The following is a 19,216-nucleotide window of genomic DNA, read 5'->3' on the forward strand; positions in this document are numbered from 1 at the left end:
ATCCAAAACCTATGGGACACAATGAAAGCAGTCTTGAGATGGAAGTTTATAGCTCTACAGGACTACCTCAAAAAGTAAGAAAAAATGATAGTAAATCATCTAACTCTACAACTCAAAGAATTAGAAAGAGAACTACAAGAAAAGCCCAGAGTGAGCAGAAGGAAGGAGATAATAAAGATCAGAGCGGAAATAAATGACATAGAGACCAAAAAAACAATACATAAAATCAATGAAACCAAGAGCTTGTTCTTTGAAAGGATAGACAAGGTTGATGAACCTCTAGCCAGGCCCACCAAGAAGCAAAGAGAGAGGACCCAAATAAACAAAATCAGAAGTGACAGAGGCGAAATAACAACAGACCTCACAGAAATACAAATGATTGTTAAAAAATACTATGAACAACTCTACTCCAACAAACTAGACAACCTGGAGGAAATAAACATATTCCTAGAAAAATACAACCATCCAAAACTCAATCAGGAAGAATCTACAAATCTCAATAGGCCAATAACTATGGAAGAAATTGAAGCAGTCATCAAAAAGCTTCCAGCAAACAAAAGCCCAGGACCAGACGGCTTCACAGGGGAGTTTTACCAAACATTCAAGGAAGAACTAAAACATATCCTCCTCAGACTATTCCAAAAAATTCAAGAGGAAGGAACACTTCCAAGCTCATTCTATGAAGCCAGCATCACCCTAATACCAAAACCAGATAAAGACAACACAATGAAAGAGAATTACAGGCCAATATCCCTCATGAACATAGATGACAAAATCCTCAACAAAATCTTAGCAAATAGGATCCAGCAGTACATCAGAAAGATCATACACCATGACCAAGTAGGATTTATCCCAGGGATGCAAGGATGGTACAATATCCGCAAATCAAAAGACGTGATACATCACATAAACAAATTGAAAGAAAAAAACCACATAGTCATATCAATTGATGCAGAAAAAGCATTTGAGAAAATCCAACACCCATTTTTGATGAAAACTCTCAGCAAGGTGGGAATAGAAGGATTATACCTCAACATAATAAAAGCCATATATGACAAACCCACAGCCAACATCATACTCAATGGGCAAAAACTAAAACCATTTCCCTTAAGAACAGAAACAAGACAGGGATGCTCACTCTCACCACTCCTGTTCAACATAGTACTGGAAATATTAGCCATTGCGATTAGACAAGAAGAAGAAATAAAAGGCACCCAAATTGGAGAAGAGGAAGTAAAACTGTCCTTATTCGCAGATGACATGATATTGTACATAAAAAACCCTAAAGACTCCATCAAAAAACTATTAGACTTAATAAATAAATTCAGCAATGTAGCAGGATACAAAATCAACGCCAAGAAATCTATGGCATTTCTATACACCAATAGTGAACTTACAGAAAGAGAGACTAAAAAAGCAATCCCATTTACCATCACACCAAAAAAATTAAGATACCTAGGAATAAACCTAAGGAGGTAAAAGACCTCTTATTAGAAAACTACGGGATGTTAAAAAAAGAGATAGAGGAAGAGATAAACAGATGGAAGAACATACCGTGTTCATGGATTGGTAGAATCAACATCATTAAAATGTCTATACTACCCAAAGAAATCTATAAATTCAATGCACTTCCCATTAAAATACCAACGGCATACTTCACAGATCTATAACGAACTCTCCAAAAATTCATCTGGAATAAAAAAAGACCCCGAATAGCTGCAGCGATCCTGAGAAAGAACAAAGTAGGTGGGATCTCAATACGTGGTATCAAGCTGTATTACAAAGCCACTGTTCTCAAAACTGCCTGGTACCGGCACAAGAACAGACATATGGATCAATGGCATAGAATAGAGAACCCAGAAATCGACCCAAACCAATATGCTCAAGTAATATTTGACAGAGGAGCCAAGAACATACAACGGAGTTAAGACAGTCTCTTCAATTAATGGTACTGGGAAAATTGGACAGATACATGCAGAAAAATGAAACTAGACCACCAACTTCTACCATACACAAAAATAAACTCAAAATGGATTAAAGACTTAAATGTAAGACAGAAAACCATAAAAATACTAGAGGAATCCAAAGGCAACAGAATTTCAGACATATCCTGAAGCAATTTCTTCACTGATACAGCTCCTAGGGCATTGGAAACTAAAGAGAAAATAAACAAATGGGACTACATCAAAATAAAAAGCTTCTGCACAGCAAAAGAAACCAACAAAACAAGGAGAAAGCCCACTGCATGGGAGAACATATTTGCCAATGTTATCCCCGATAAGTGTTTAATCTCCAGCATTTATAGGAAACTCATACAACTTAACAAAAGGAAGATAAACAATCCAATAAAAAAAAAATGGACAGAGGACCTAAATAGACACTTTTCAAAAGAGAACATTCAGAAAGCCAAGAGACATATGAAAACATGCTCAAAGTCCCTAATCATCCAAGAGATTCAAATCAAAACAACAATGAGGTATCATCTCACACCGGTCAGAATGGCTATCATCAACAAACCAACAAACGACAAGTGCTGGAGAGGATGCGGAGAAAATGGAACACGTGCACTGCTGGTGAGATTGCAGACTGGTGCAGCCACTATGGAAGACAGTATGGAGTTTCCTCAAAAAGTTAAAAATGAAACTCCCATTTGACCCAGTGATCCCACTTCTAGGAATATATCCCAAGTAACCAGAAACACCAATCAGAAAGGATATATGCATCCCTATGTTCATAGCAGCACAATTTACCATAGCGAAGATCTGGAAACAGCCTAAGTGCCCATCAGCAGATGAATGGATTAGAAAACTGTGGTACATCTACACAATGGAATACTATGCTGCTGTAAAAAAGAAGGCATTCTTACCATTTGCAACAGCATGGATGGGACTGGAGAGCATGATGCTAAGTGAAATAAGCCAGTCAATGAAGGAAAAATACCACATGATCTCACTCATTTATGGATAATAAATACCATTATAAACTGATGAACAAAAATAGACACAGAGGCAGAGCAGCATTGAACACACTGTCAAACTACAGCGGGAAGTCTGGGGAGGGTTGGGGGGTGGGAGGGGCATAAGAGATCAACTGAAGGACTTGTATGCATGCATATAAGCATAACCAATGGACAGAAGACACTGGAAGGGGGGGTAGGGGGGCTTGGGGAATGTCAAGGGGGGCGGGAAATGAGACATATATAATGTTCTTTGTAATACTTTAAGCAATAAAACAAAATTAAAAATATATATAAATAAATAAACAAGAAATCTAATGAACAAAACAAACTTGTGAATAAAATAGAATCATAGGCATGGAAGGATGGAACAAACTGCCAAACCTCAGAGGGAAAGGAGGAGGAGGTGGCGGGAAGTGATTACCCAAAGATCTCATTTATGGACACACAGTTGTGTTTTGAAGGCCTGAGATGCAGCGGGTACCGGGTGGAGAGGGACATGGGGGTGAAATGGGGGAACACCTCTAATACTATCAACAATAAAGATTAAAAAAAGAAAGAAAATATAGTTTCTGACTTGGAAGGAAGTCCATGATATAGGAAATGTAAAAAGTAGATTGTAGAATTAAGTATATAGAGTATCTGATAACCAGGAAATGGTTTCAATTTATTTCATGTTCTTGAAGGCATTTTAATCCCTTGGAAAATGTGATGTGACCTTTAAAAATAAAAGCCATGATATTGAACATTTGCATGTGCTTATCTTCCATCAGCATATCTTCTTTGGTGAAGTGTCTGTTCATGTACTTTGTCCTTTTTCTACTTGAATTTGTGTTTTTTACTAAGTTTTAACAGTTTTATGTATTCTCAATACCAGTTCTTTATCAGATATGTGGTTTATAAATATTTTCTCTAACTCTTTAACTTGTCTTTTTATATTTTCAACATGGTGTTTTGTCAAAAAATTTAAATTGATGAGGTGAAATTTACCAAATTTTCCTTTAATGGATTATTCTATTAATATGAAATATAAGAACTCTTTGTCTAACTCTAGTTATAGTTTTACATTTTACATTTAATGTCATGATCTACTTTGAGTTAATTTTGTTATAAGGTGTGAGTTTTATTGAGATTCCTTCTTTTTTTAATGTAGGGATGTTCGATTTTTCCATCATCATTTGTTCAAAAGCTATCTTCCTCCATTGAATTGCTGTGCACCATTCTCAACCGACATATTTGTGTTAAATGCTTTTTTTGCTTTAATTGATATGATCATTTAAGATTTTTCTTCTTGCCCTATTAGTGTAGCTCGGTGGTTGAGCATTGGTCCACCAACCATAGGTCATGGTTTAAGTCCTGGCTAGGACACAGGCCTGGGTTCCAGGCTCAATCCCCAGTAGGGGGCATGTAGGAGGCAACATCATTGATGTTTCTATCTCTCTCTCTCCCTCTCCTTTCCTCTCTCTGAAATCAAAAAAAGTATATTTTAAAAAAGATTTTTCCCCTCTCACCACTCCTGTTCAACATAGTACTGGAAGTGTTAGCCATTGCAATTCGGCAAGAAGAAGAATTAAAAGGCATCCAAATTGGAAAAGAGGAAGTAAAACTGTCCTTATTTGCAGACGACATGATATTATACATACAAAACCCTAGAGATTCCATCAAAAAGCTACTAGACTTAATACATGAATTTGGCAATGTAGCAGGATACAAAATTAACCCCAAGAAATCTGAGGCATTTCTATACACCAATAGTGAACTTTCAGAAAGAGAGATTATAAAAACAATCCCGTTTAGCATTGCACCAAAAAAATTAAGCTACCTAGGAATAAACTTAACTAAAGAGGTAAAAGACCTCTACTCAGAAAACTACAGGACGTTGAAAAAAGATATAGAGGAAGACATAAACAGATGGAAGAACATACCGTGTTCATGGATTGGTAGAATCAACATCATTAAAATGTCCATACTACCCAAAGCAATCTATAAATTCAACGCACTTCCCATTAAAATACCAACGGCATACTTCAGAGATCTAGAACGAACTCTCCAAAAATTCATCTGGAATAAAAAAAGACCCCGAATAGCTGCAGCAATCCTGAAAAAGAACAAAGTAGGTGGGATCTCAATACCAGATATCAAGTTGTATTACAAAGCCACTGTTCTCAAAACTGCCTGGTACTGGCACAAGAATAGGCATATAGATCAATGGAATAGAATAGAGAGCCCAGAAATCGGCCCGAACCAATATGCTCAATTAATATTTGACAAAGGAGGCAAGAACATACAATGGAGCCAAGATAGTCTCTTCAATAAATGGTGCTGGGAAAATTGGACAGATATATGCAAGAAAATGAAACTAGACCACCAACTTACACCATACACAAAAATAAACTCAAAATGGATAAAGGACTTAAATGTACGACAGGAAACCATAAAAATTCTAGAAGAATCCAAAGGCAACAAAATCTCAGACATATGCCGAAGCAATTTCTTCACTGATACAGCTCCTAGGGCACTTGAAACTAAAGAAAAAATGAACAAATGGGACTACATCAAAATAAAAAGCTTCTGCACAGCAAAAGAAACCATCAACAAAACAACGAGAAAACCCACTGTGTGGGAAAACATATTTGCCAATGACATATCTGATAAGGGCCTAATCTCCAAAATTTATAGGGAACTCATACAACTTAACAAAAGAAAGATAAACAATCCAATAAAAAAATGGGCAAAGGACCTAAATAGACACCTTTCAAAAGAGGACATCCAGAAAGCCAAGAGACATATGAAAACATGCTCAAAGTCACTAATCATCCGAGAGATGCAAATCAAAACAGCAATGAGGTACCATCTCACACCTGTCAGACTGGCTATCATCAACAAATCAACAAACGACAAGTGCTGGAGAGGATGTGGAGAAAAAGGAACACTTGTGCACTGCTGGTGGGAAAGCAGACTGGTGCAGCCACTATGGAAGACAGTATGGAGTTTCCTTAAAAAACTGAAAATGGAACTCCCATTTGACCCTGTGATCCCACTTCTAGGAATATATCCCAAGAAACCAGAAACACCAATTAGAAAGGATATATCCACCCCTATGTTCATAGCAGCACAATTCACCATAGCTAAGATCTGGAAACAGCCTAAGTGCCCATCAGTAGATGAATGGATTAGAAAACTGTGGTACATCTACACGATGGAATACTATGCTGCTGTAAAAAGGAAGGAACTCTTACCATTTGCAACGCCATGGATGGAACTGGAGAGCATTATGCTAAGTGAAACAAGCCAGTCAATAAAGGATAAATACCACATGATCTCACTCATTCATGGACAATAGAGACCATTATAAACTTTTGAACAATAATAGATAGAGAGGCAGAGCTGCCTCAAACAGATTGTCAAACTGCAGCGGGAAGGCCGGGGAGGGTTGGGGGGCAGGAGGTAGGGGGGTAAGAGATCAACTAAAGGACTTGTATGCATGCATATAAGCATAACCAATGGACATAAGACACTGGGTGATAGGGGAGGCTAGGGGACTGTCTAGGGCGGGGGGATAAAATGGATACATATGTAATACCCTTTGTAATACTTTAAGCAATAAAAAAAAAAGATTTTTCTTCCTTAGCTTGATAGTATAGTGAATCACATTGATTGTTTTTCAAATATTGAACCAGCCTTACATATGTAGAATAAATACCACTCAGTATTTATTTTTTTATATATATTTTTGGATTCAGTTTCTAGTATTTTGCTTGAGGACTGTTGTATCTAAAATCATGAGAGATATATTTCTGTAGTTTTGTTTTCTATCTTTTTTATTCTATCTCTGGTTTTGATATCCAGATAATACTGGTTTCATAAAATGATCTGGAACTATTCTTTTCTCTTCTGTTTTATAGAAGAAATTGTTTAAAATCGGTGTTAATTCATTAAAGTTTGGCAGATTTCTCCAATGAAACCTCTAAGCCTGGATATTAATTTTGGAAGCTTTTAAATTACAAATCAATTTATATATTGGTTCTAGGACAATTTAGGTTATCTGTTTCATCTTTGATGTATTTTAGTAGTGTGTGGTTTTTAAGGAATAATTCTGTTTCTTCTACGTTATCAAATTTATGAGTATAAATTTGTTTGCATTATTCCCTTTTTGTCCTTTTAATATCTGTAGGGATATTTCCATTTTACCTCTGATATTGGTGGTTTGTACCTTTCTTATATCAATTTTATTGATATTTTCCCAAAGAAATAAGTTTGTTTTATTGACTAGTCTCTATTGTTTTTATTTTCAATTTTATTCTACTCATCATTATTTCTTTTCTTTTTGCTATGTTGGGTTCATTTTTCTCTTTTTTTTCTAGTTGTTTGAGGTATGAACTTTGATTATTGATTTGTGATATTTCTTTTTTCTAATGTAAACATTTAATACTATAAATATTCTTCTCAATACTGCATTAGCTGTGTACATATTTAGTTTTGTTGTATTTTCTTTTTTAAAAATATGTTTTTATTGATTTCAAAAAGAGGAAGGGAGAGGCAGAGAAAGAGAGTGAAACATCAATGATGAGAATCATCAAATTGGCTGCCTCCTGCACTTCCCCTACTGGAGATTGAGCCCACAACTCAGGCATGTGCCCTAACTGGGAATGGAACCATGTCCTCCTGGTTTATGGGTCGATGCTCAACCACTGAGCAACACTGGCTGGACTAGTTATGCTGTATTTTCATTTTCCTTCAATTCTATGTATAGTTAACCCTTGAACAATCTAGGTTTGAACTTCATGGGTCCACTTATATACAGATTTAAAAAAATAAAAACTGTAAATGTATTTTCTCTTCTTTATGATTTTCTTAATAACATTTTCTTTTCTCTAGCTTACTTTATTGTAAGAATACAGTATATAATACATATACAAAATATGTGTTAATTGACTATGTTATTGGTTAGGCTTCGGGTCAGCAGTAGGCTATTAGTAGTTAAGTTTTGGGGAGTCAAAACTTAAACATGGATGTTCCACTCGAAACTAATATAAAATAATATTAACTATCAACTATAATTGAAAAAGAACAAAGTTATTTACAGATTTTTAACTGCATGAGGTGTTGGTGTCCCTAACCCCCAAAGTTGTTCAAGGGTTAACTGTACTTTCAAAATTTCTTTTATGAATTCCTCTTTGACCCATAGATTATTTAGCATTGTGTTGTTTAATTTCCAAGTGTTTGGAGATTTTTCTTGGTTGATTTCTAGTTTGATTCCATTATGGTTGGAGAACATATTCTATGTGATTTCTTTTATTTTGTATTTGTTCAGGTTTGTTTTATGAATGAGGATATGGTCTTTCTTAGTGAATATTCCATGTGTATCTGAAAGTTGTGTTTTATGCTGTTGGGAAAAGTGAACTATAAATGATAATTAGATGCTGTTGCTTCATTGTATTTTTAGATCTGCTTTTTAAATTTTTTTTCTTTATCTTTTGTCTTCAGAAATTAAATATTGTGTGTACTATTCTATTTGGGATTTGCTCAGTTCCTTGAATAGTTTATATCTTTTGCCAAATTTGTGAAGTTTTAAACCTTTATTTTTCAGATAACATTTTCAATTCCATTCTCTGTTATCCTCTCTAATGTATCATCCTCTAATGTTATGAATGTCACCTCTTTTATTACTGTCCCCCAGAGTCCTTGAGATTTATTTTCACTTTTTGTACCTATTTCCTCTCTACTGCTCTGTAAATTCTGTTGATCTAGCTTCAAGCTCACTGATTCTATTCTCTGTCATCCCCCTAGTGTAAAACACTTCATGTGAGCTTTTTCAGTTATTTTATTTTTTAGTTCTATAATTTCCATTTGGTTACTTTTCATAACTTTTATTTCTTTGATGAGATTTTTCATTTGTTTCCAGACAATTTATAATTGCTGTTAGAGCATTTTTTGATGGTTGCTCTGAAATTCTTTTTAGATAATCCCAATGTCTGATACCTCTCAATGTTGGCATTGGTAGATTGTCTTTTCTCTTGTGAGTTGAGATTTTCCTGGTTCTTGATATGATAGGTAACTTTCAATTCTATTCTGGACATTTTGTCTGTTATGTTGGGAGAATCTGGGTCCTATTTAAATCTTTTTTTTCATCAGGCAGTCCTTTTGTTGAGGTGTAGTGCAAGGGTTGGGTGCGTTTGCATGTTCAGCTTCCCATCATATCCTGCTCATACCATCCCAGCAAAAGTGGATCACTGACTCAGAGTGCCTCCATGCAGATGAATGGTAGATGTTTAGCTCCACCACTGCCCTGCTGACTACTTCCCCATGTAAGAGGGGCTTTGTGTGCCATACCACTTTATTGCCTCTAAGTGGGAATATAAGCTTAGCTCCCAGCTCAGCCCCCAGGTGCTCAGTATAAGGGAAAGTGGATAACTAACTCATACTGCTTAGTGGTTGCAGAGTAGAGGCAGAATTTCAGCTTCCTACTGAGTCTTACCTACACAAGAGGAGGAAGGAAGCAGAATGTCAACTACTCTGCCTCATATTGCTTTATTCAGTCTCATTGATGCTGGGTTGATATGGAAGCTCAGCTCTCTACTGGGCCTCACTAACACAGGCTCTGGGAGAAGGGGGATAGAGTGCTAACTAGCCCTGCTTCATTGAGTCTTGGTTTTTCTAGTGGGTGTGGAGGTTAAGCTTTCCAGTGCGCCTTACTGACATCAAGGGTGGTAGGAATTCGAGTCCTTACTAGCCCATAATTTCATTATCTCTTTCTGTCTCAATGATGCCTGGTGGATATAGAGGTTAGATCCCCACTGGGTCCCACTGACACTGAAGACAAAGGTTGAAGACTAACAGTACTTAATGCTGTCTCGCTCTACCTTATTGAGCCTTGGTTGCTGCTGGGTGGGAATTTTGGTTCAGTCTGTCACTGTACTGAGATGACAGTAGCCTGGTAGGAAAAGTGAACATTGCCTGCCTCTGCTGGGCATGGAATTGGTAATTATCTCTCCAACCTACCCTGCTGACACTTGCCCAAGCAGAGAAATCAGAACATAGTCTGGTTCCACTCATCAGAGGATCAAAGATCGGCTACCTACTCAGCCTTTTTTATATCATCTGGTAAGGGAATGGAAATGTTGCTTGGTTCTCTGCCTAGTGAAGGATGTAAGACCAGGTGCCTACTCAGTTTTGAAGATACTGTTTAGACCTGGAATGGATCACCTTGAGTGAGTCCGATCTCTTTGGCTACACTGATGCAGAATGGATATATCATGCTGAGCTGAGGTGGAAGAACTTTAGCCATTTTTAATGAGATTTAGTAGATTTTTGGAATAAATATGCATTTACTGTATTTCCTTAGGATAATTCCCATACACTTTGTTTTTTAAATGTATTTTATTGATTTTTTTTACAGAGAGGAAGGGAGAGGGATAGAGAGTTAGAAACATCAATGAGGGAGAAACATAGATCAGCTGCCTCCTGCATGCCTCCTACTGAGGATGTGCCCGCAACCAAGGTACATGCCCTTGACTGGAATCGAACCTGGGACCCTTCAGTCCACAGGCTGACGCTCTATCCACTGAGCCAAACCGGTTAGGGCAATTTCCATACACTTTGAATAGTTGTTTTTAAAATAATCTTTACCAGTTATGGTTTTTTGTGGGGAGAAGGCCTGAGAAATTTCTCGTGTACTATTTTCCTCACTAAATCCTCTATGTTATCCATTTAAGATCATTCTTTTTAAAAGTATGGTCATACTGCATTCTTTTTTTTTTTTAGTCCGATCATAACTCCTGTGATGACATATCATCAGCTGGACAATCTGATAAATAAATGGAACCTTGAATTAGAGGATCAAGAGAAGCACTCTCTTCATCAGACCACCCAGGTCAATGCTTGGAACCATACATTGATTGAGAATGGTGAAAAGGTTAGAAGATATTCTCATTAATCTACCTGCATTAGACAAGTATTTTCAGATGAACACAAGCGAATAGACCTGTGTTTAGTGGTTCATTTTCTGTTCCAATATGTTATCAACTTAAAAATATTTTTTCTTAGATAATAAGTGCCCTGAATTAGGAACACTTTCATATTTGAAGCGTATAAAGAAAATTAATACTGCTTTAAAATTACAATATAAATTCAAATACTGACATTATTCTTATTTTCCTTTATAGATTACTGTTTCACATGGAGAAGTGGAAAAAGTGAAATTGGATAGAAAAAGGTAGAATCTTACATTCCCTAGGTTGACAGGTTAAAGATCTATCTTTTTAGTGTTTTATCCTAATTGTAGTTGATTACAACTTACTTTGTCACTCACAAATTCCTTTCACCAGCCCTTCTGTTGACTAATTTTTTTCCAGGCTAGAAAATGAATTGGATTTTCTCCTGTCGCAGCAGAAGGAAATAGAAGATCCCTGGATCCCTTTAGAGGAGTCTTTGAAGGACCAGAGTAGTTCTGTTTATCAGAAGTATGAAGACGAGGAGCATAAGAGGATGTAAGTAACTGAGTAAAGATAAGGAATGGGGCAGGACTTGGCTACTTAAAAAGAGAAAAATAATTGAAAGGTCAGGAATAAAAATTGGTAGGACAGCTTGTGGTTGCCATTTATCAGTTTATTTTACTATTTGTTGTTGTTGTTGTTGTTGTTATTGACTGTTTAGGATTCTTGAAAATAAATTAATCATTCTGACAATTTTGTTTTACAGCATTTTATAGACTTACTCATTTCAAGCTTGGTGCATGCTCTCCCTCCTGGTAGCATGCCTGTGTCTTTTCCTTCCCTCTCCTCTTCCTGCACAGGCATGCATCTCCTAAACGCTAAAGGACCCCCCCAGGAGACTTGCAATCAAGGGAGCAATGGGCAGCAGCAGCTTGTGCTGGGCTAACCCCCTGAACCTAAAAGGCCCCCTTTTCTCTGACTTTCCAGTGAGCCAAAGCCCTGACTAGTCTCTCTCCTGTTGCTTCTTCTATCCTAAGCCCTTCCTTGTTTCACTGTCCCCAACTTTAATAAACATATTCTCAAAATTTAAAAATTTCAAGCTTATATATGATCACTGTAAAGTTTTTATATTTGTCAACTTTGTTCTTAAATTTTATGGCTGTGTTGTCATAGTATTGTAGGATATTTATGGTCTGCTATTTATATTGACTTCCTTTTTTACTTTTTAATTGAATTTATTGGGGTGATATTGGTTAACAAAATTATATAAGTTTCAGGTGTATAATTCCATAATAAATCATCTGTATATTGTATTGTCTGTGCACCCCCTCTTTTCATCACCATTTATCCCCCACCCCTTTTCTGCCCCCACCCCCTTTCCTCTGGTTATCTATATTGACTCTTAAAACTAATGTTCATGCAATTACTTCAGTGATAAAGTATTTGCTATTTTAAAGGCAATTTGTTAATCTGGGGGCAAACTGCATAACTTTAAAAATTGAATGGTTTTGTCAATGTCTTGGGCTGCATATATTTTATTTGTCTTGTGCTGGATATATTTCATTTGTGTGCAGTGCAGGCTATGCCTTCGATTGGTATATTTCCAATGTTCCCACAGTAACTTATCCCTCTAGAACTGAGAGAAAATTAAGCCAAATTATATAGTGTTCTTAGGAGAATTTGTATGAATGTTCTATGTAAACTAGATTGAGATTAAATTGGACTTATTTTGTCAATGGCTTATTAGTGAGGTAAGACTAAGCTTATTTTTAAGAGTTTTGAAATTAATATTTTTGTAGGTTTGTTAAATGTGCAGCTAATCTGTATGGACCCTTATTCTGTTTCTGCTTTTGTATTTCAGTTTTTGTGAATCTTTTGTTGGCGTGTGATTCTACCCATTCTGTCATTTTTTCTTTGAAACATACAGAGTTATAATTTTGGCCAAGAGATCCTAACTATAGTTTGAAGAAATAATTGAAACATTAGTGGGTTTTTTTTCCAATTGCTTTTATGTAGTTAGATTTATAATTTGATAGAGTCTGTACTAGAATCAAGGTTGAAAAACCCTCTGGTCACTTTCATTCTCATAAACATGTTGACTAAGGTGTGTGTGTGTGTGTGTGTGTGTGTGTGTGTGTATGTGTGTGTGTGTGTAAATAGTTTGGATGGAAATCTTAAAATAGTCAACTAATTAATTTTTTGTGAACTTAGCAAATTTATCTTCCTTTGATTATTGTATTACTTCTCAAAACATCTTTTGTTGGATGATGGAGCATCCTATATAATAAAAGGGTAATATGCAAATGGACCCTAAAGGCAGAACTACCAGGAACCGACTGGTTGCTATGAGATGCACTGACCACCAGGGGGCAGATGCTCAATGCAGGAGCTGCCCCCTGGTGGTCAGTGCGCTTCCACATGGGGAGCTCCACGCAGCCACAAACCTGGCTGATGGCTGTGAGTATAACTTCGGTGGCGGGAGCCTCTCCCATCTTGGTGGCAGTGCTAAGATGTCTGATTGCAGCTTAGGCCCGTTCCTCATGCTGTCATTCAGACATCCCTCAAGGACTCCTGGGCTGCCAGAGGGATGTCTGACTGCCAGCTTAGGCCCGATCCCCCAGGGAGTGGGCCTAAGCCAGCAGGTTGACATCCCCTGAGCGGTCCCCAACTGTGAGAGGGCACAGGCTAAGCTGAGGGACCACCCCGCCCCCCACCGCCCAGTGCATGAATTTTCATGCACCAGGCCTCTATTATTTATATAAGGTTTTACTTTGAAAATTTATGTATTCAAGGTCATTGAAGTCATGTCTGCACTTACTGAATACTACTAAACACTGAATAACTCTTAATATGTCCTATGGGTTTATTTTGTCACCCAAAAGAATTCCTTTGTTTCAGGGCTCTTTTGCTTCAGAACATTAGCAAGAGGGTGAATATGTGACTGTAAAAATGGCAAGGTGAGTAAAAGCCTTCACCTATGGAGTCTTTTTAGAATACTAGAGACTGGTGCACGAGATTTGTGCACTCAGGAGGTGGGGGGTCCCTCAGCCCTGTCTGTGTCCTCTTGCAGCCCAGGAGCCCTCAGGGGATGTCTGACCAACTGAGGGAGCGGGCTTAGGCTGGCAGTTGTACATCCTTAGGGCTGCCGTGGAGGCGAGAGAGGCTCTCGCTACTGCTGCTGTGCTCGCCACCCTTGAGCCCAGCTTCTGACTGAACGGCGCTCTCCCTGTGGGAGTACACTGACCACCAGAGAGCAGCTCCTGCATTGAACCCTGGTGGTCAGTGCGCATCATAGCGACTGGTAGTTCTGCCGTTCAGTCGATTTGCATATTAGCCTTTTATTATATAGGATGGCCATAATAAGGTCATGAATACCATGAATACTGCATTCATAAAAATGCGCCATTAGTCATAACTGAGACCCACTGAGAAGGTAGGGAAATTGGGGCAAATCCAGTTGGCAGTATCATTGTTGTATGTTAGTAATGATGCATAAGTGGAGAAAACATTTGTTGCTTGTTAATCCCTTTACTTTACTTACTTTTTTAGTTACAAATTAGCAGAAAATATAGATGTTCAGTTGAAACAAATGGCACAGGATCTCAAGAACATTATTGAACACCTGAATATATTTGAAAAACCTGCTGACACTATTGCCCTGGTGTGTTAACTGCTTTATCTACTTAGACAACCAAGATTTAGTATGACATTAGCAGTCTATGGTTCCTTTAGCTAGTCATCTTCTCCTGTCCTCTCTAGTTCTCCATATCTGCCTCTAGAGATATGAAGCTCTTGGTTATAGTTAATGGGACAGGAAATATTTAAGGGCAGATAAGGTTGAGAGTTCTTTGTGATTATCCCAGGAGAGTAAAAAAAATGACTTACCTCCATAAATTTTCAGGGTTTTCTTCCTGTTCTTCACATAACTAAATCTGTCCCTGTACTTATTTTCCTGTTCACTTACTCATTAGCTAATTCATTCTTTCTTATATATATTTATCTACATATTCATATAAACGTGAGAATAGATGTTTGAATCTGTTAAATCTATCCAAGTAATCTTATAATTAGGTTATATCTTAAAAGTTTGATAAGTAAACTATGTGAAACTTAAAATATGTTTTTTCCATAGAAACTTTGTTAAATATGGTCATTAGGTTTCCACCAGTCTCTACTTAACTCATAATATAAATGCATTATAGCCTGGAAAAATACAGTCAAAGCTCCATTTAAATAGTTGAGAAGTTTTGAATTAATTTGGCAATAAAAAATGATTATTTCCCCTTTATCTATACTCTACATAAAGAGTTTATTTCCTCTACCTTTCTCTGTTGTCTTAACAGCTAAATGGAGTCCTTCTTTTAACTCGATGCCACCCCATGGCAGTAATGGTAAGAGGAATCACCCATTGTGAGAGCTCCCATTGTACTTTCTATCAGTTGATTATAATTAGAGTGAAGCCAGGATTTGAGTAAATGAGGATGAATGACATAATACATGTGTAGTAATTATTTCTTTAGTAAGCTCTTTGTCCAATTATATACAGACACTTCTTTATCTACAAACATATTACTAGCTTTTTTAATTATGAAGAGATAGCATGGTGTATTGAAAAAGCACAAGAATTTCATTTAAGTCACTTAATCTCTCTGGGTCTTAGGTCTTTCTTTTGCAAAATGTCAAGGGTGGACAAAATAATCTTATAATAAAAATTATGCCATTCTTTACTTTAGTTGAATCTAAAGTTGAACAATGGCAAATAAAAATTAGTCTGGTATTATCCATACTACCATCTCCCTGAGTCCACGCAGATGATCAAGAGTTGACATAACATAGGTTTTCTTTTTAATGAAATATTAGATCACTATTGTGATTCCAAAATTCAGAATTGTTCTGCTGTAATAGAATTTTAATACACAGATAAGTATATGCAGATTTAGGCATGAAATAGAGCTGATACATAGTCTCTGTGTTAAATTAATGTGTTCTAACAGATTAAGTAAAAGGAAACTGCAATCCTACCCTTATCCTTTTTCTCTACTTAGCATTGGATTAGTTTAGTTTAGTTTAGTTTAGTTTAGTTTAGTTTAGTTTAGTTTAGTTTAGTAGTGGGGAGTAAATGGTTTGAGTCTTTTATTTTTCCTAGCCATGGAGATTGAGATATTTACAATGAGAGAATTAAAGGATAATTGCTGCTTGATAACAGGACAAAAGAAGTGAAAAATTAGCAATAATTCATCTCTTTTCTCAGATAGCATAAATTTTTAGACAGTAAGCAGAGAACACATTTGTTGAACAATAATATTTTGTCAATAATTTATTCTGACCAGCTCAACCTATGGGCCATACACTAGGGTAGAAAAATTGCAACTTAAATCACAGTGATGAGATTTACCTCTTGATTTTGACTTTTCTTAGGGGGAGATGGGAGAGACCTCCTAATAGCTAAAATTTTTATTAAGCAAGTCCATATTATGGTGTATGATACTCGGTCACATTCACTTACAAAAACTCATTGTTCCTACTACAAAGTATATTTGTTTGTTATACTAGAATACTCTAATTTGCTGTTGTCATTACATATACTTGTCTTTTAAGTGTGGAAACATTTTCATTTCCTCCTATTTTTAATATTATCCTGGACTTTGCTAGAAAATTCATCAAAAGTATTCTAATTTTTTTATTTTTTTAATATATTTTTATTGATTTCAGAGAGGAAGGGAGAGGGAGAGAGATAGAAATGTCAATGATTAGAGAGAATCACTGACTGGCTGCCTCCTGCATGCCCCACACTGGGGACCGAGCCCGCAACCCGGGCATGTGCCCTTTGCTGGAATCAAACCTGGGAGACCTTTCAGTCCGCAGGCCGACGCTCTATCCATTGAGCAAAACCAGCTGGGGCTAAAATTTTTTAAATGTTTAGTATTTTTATTACAAAGTTAATATACATACTTGTTTAATGTATTAAGCTTAGAAAATATGGAAATCTGTAAAGAAAATTAAATCACCTGTATTACCAGTACTCTGCTAATATATTGGTTTATTTCTTTCAAGTCTTTTTACTATGCTGATTAAAAAAATACTTTTGTTTTGAACAGCTTTGGAAACATACCTATATAAAATTTTGTATTCTGCCTTCATTTAATATTCTTTCATGGTGTATTCCCAAAATTATAACCATTCTTTGAAAATATTTTTTTTTATTTTATAGTTGTTTCAGGTGTATAGTATAGTGGCCATCCAATTATATAATTTACGCAGTGATCCTCCTGATAATTCTAGTACCCATGTGGCACCATACATAGTTATTACAATATTATTGACTATATTCCCTATGCTGTACTTTATACTCTGGTGACTATTTTGTAACTTCTTATTCCCTTCACCTTTTATCCATACCCCCACCCTCCTTCCATCTGGCAACACTCAGTTTGTTCACTATAGCTATGAGTCTATTTCTGTTTTGGAAAACATGTTTTTAAAAAGAGTTTTAATATTTTTTTATTGATTTCAGAGAGAGGAAAGGAGTGGGAGAGAGAGATAGAAACATCAATGATGAGACTCATCAATCAGCTCCCTCCTACATGTCCCCTCCCGGGGACCAAGCCCACAGCCTGGGCATGCGCCCTGAAGGGGAATTGAACTGTGACCTCCTGGTTCATGGGTCGACACTCAGTCACTGACCCTCACAGACCAGGAGGAACAATTGGTTTTAATGACTCTATAATTTTAATCAGAGGTAACTTTATCATAATATAATCATTTTTTTATTGATAGAGATACTGTTTCCAGGTTTTTGTCATTACAAAATTGCCCTGGATAGATTCCTAGAAGTAGAACATACTGAGTTAAAAAGTATGACTATTTTAGCCCATCCAGTGTGACTCAGTGGTCGAGCATCAGCCCATGAACTAGAAAGTCATGATTTGATTCCAGGTCAGTGCACGTGACCCAGTTGCAGGTTCAATCCCTGGTAGGGGGTGTGCAGGAGGTAACCAGCTGATGTTTCACATCAATGTTGATGTTTCTATCTCTCTATCCCTCTCCCTTCCTCTCTCTAAAATCAATTAAGAAAATATATTTTTGTAAAAGTATGAATATTTTAAGATGATATATATTGTAAAATTTTACATTTTGAAAGGTTGGATCAAATTATATTTCTATTGGTTGTATATGAATGTACCTGTTTTCCCCACACACACTTGACAATTGAATATTACATTTATTTAAAATTACTGATTTAGAAATCATGCCATTTGTGATAACATATGCTAAATGAAATAAGTCAGACAGAGAAAGACACTGTATGATCTTGCTTATATGTAGAATTTAAAAACAAAACAAACCAAGCTAATGCAGAGAACAGATTGGTTGTCAGAGGGGGGGAAGGGCAAAATGGGTGAAGGGGTATACAAAAGGTACAAACTTCTAGTTATAAAATAATTAACACTAGATTGCCCAAGGAAGTCATTTTGACTGCTTTTTAATTTTAATTAGAAAAACAATTATGTATATAAGGACACAATGTCTTAGAATTTTGTGACTTTCTGTACAACATATAAATGTGTTTATTAATAATTGTAGTTACCTCCCCCTCCTTCATTTCCGGTATATATATATATATATATATATATATATATATATGTGTTATACCTATATTGCCCAAAAGCAGTCATTTTGACTGCTTGGGAAATTTTGGACTCTTATTATTGAATTGAGTAAATTTCTTATATGACCAGTTCGGCTCTGTATTGAAATAACAGTTTTCATTTTTTTTCGATTACCATCACATGATAACATACAAGTACATGATAAATTGTCAATACTTGATAAGTTGCAGTTGCTCAATAAGCTAAACTAGTACTTGTTATTCGAATCTTTATGCAGTGATACTTGTTCTAATAAGTTGTTTATTTTATTTCTTTTGCGCCCTAAATTCATGAAAGAAATGTCGAATAGAAGTGAGTTATTGGAAAAGCTAAGGAACATAAGTGAAGAGTGCTCCGATATTATTCTTTCACAATGCAGTCATTTTGACTGCTTTTGGGCAATATAGATATATACTAAATTTCAGTCTTTCTAGTGTTAAGTCATGGGTATGTAATATACAGCACAATGACTATATTAATACTACTATATTTCATATTTGAAAATTGCTAAGATTGCAGAACTTATACAAAAAAACTTTTGTGTAACTATATATGGTGACAGATGTTAACTGGACTTATTGTAGTGATTATTTCACAATATATACAGATGTAGAATATGTTGCATACCTGAATCTCATACAATGTTATATCTGAGTTATACCTCAATAAAAATGCTG

The 19,216-nt window shown here is 36.1% G+C and overlaps 1 protein-coding gene across 1 annotated transcript in view; it reads left to right on the top strand.

The window, feature by feature from the left end:
• The window catches only part of NUP62CL (nucleoporin 62 C-terminal like), a 57,106-nt gene that overhangs the window by 12,633 nt on the left and 25,257 nt on the right, over positions 1-19,216 (top strand). The window contains exons 3-5 of the mRNA XM_059678649.1: positions 10,721-10,871; positions 11,122-11,171; positions 11,311-11,445. Of these exons, the coding sequence (XP_059534632.1) occupies positions 10,721-10,871; positions 11,122-11,171; positions 11,311-11,445 (336 nt within the window). The remainder of the gene's footprint in view (positions 1-10,720; positions 10,872-11,121; positions 11,172-11,310; positions 11,446-19,216) is intronic.

This window comes from Myotis daubentonii, chromosome X (assembly GCF_963259705.1).
Source record: "Myotis daubentonii chromosome X, mMyoDau2.1, whole genome shotgun sequence".
NCBI lineage: Eukaryota > Metazoa > Chordata > Mammalia > Chiroptera > Vespertilionidae > Myotis > Myotis daubentonii.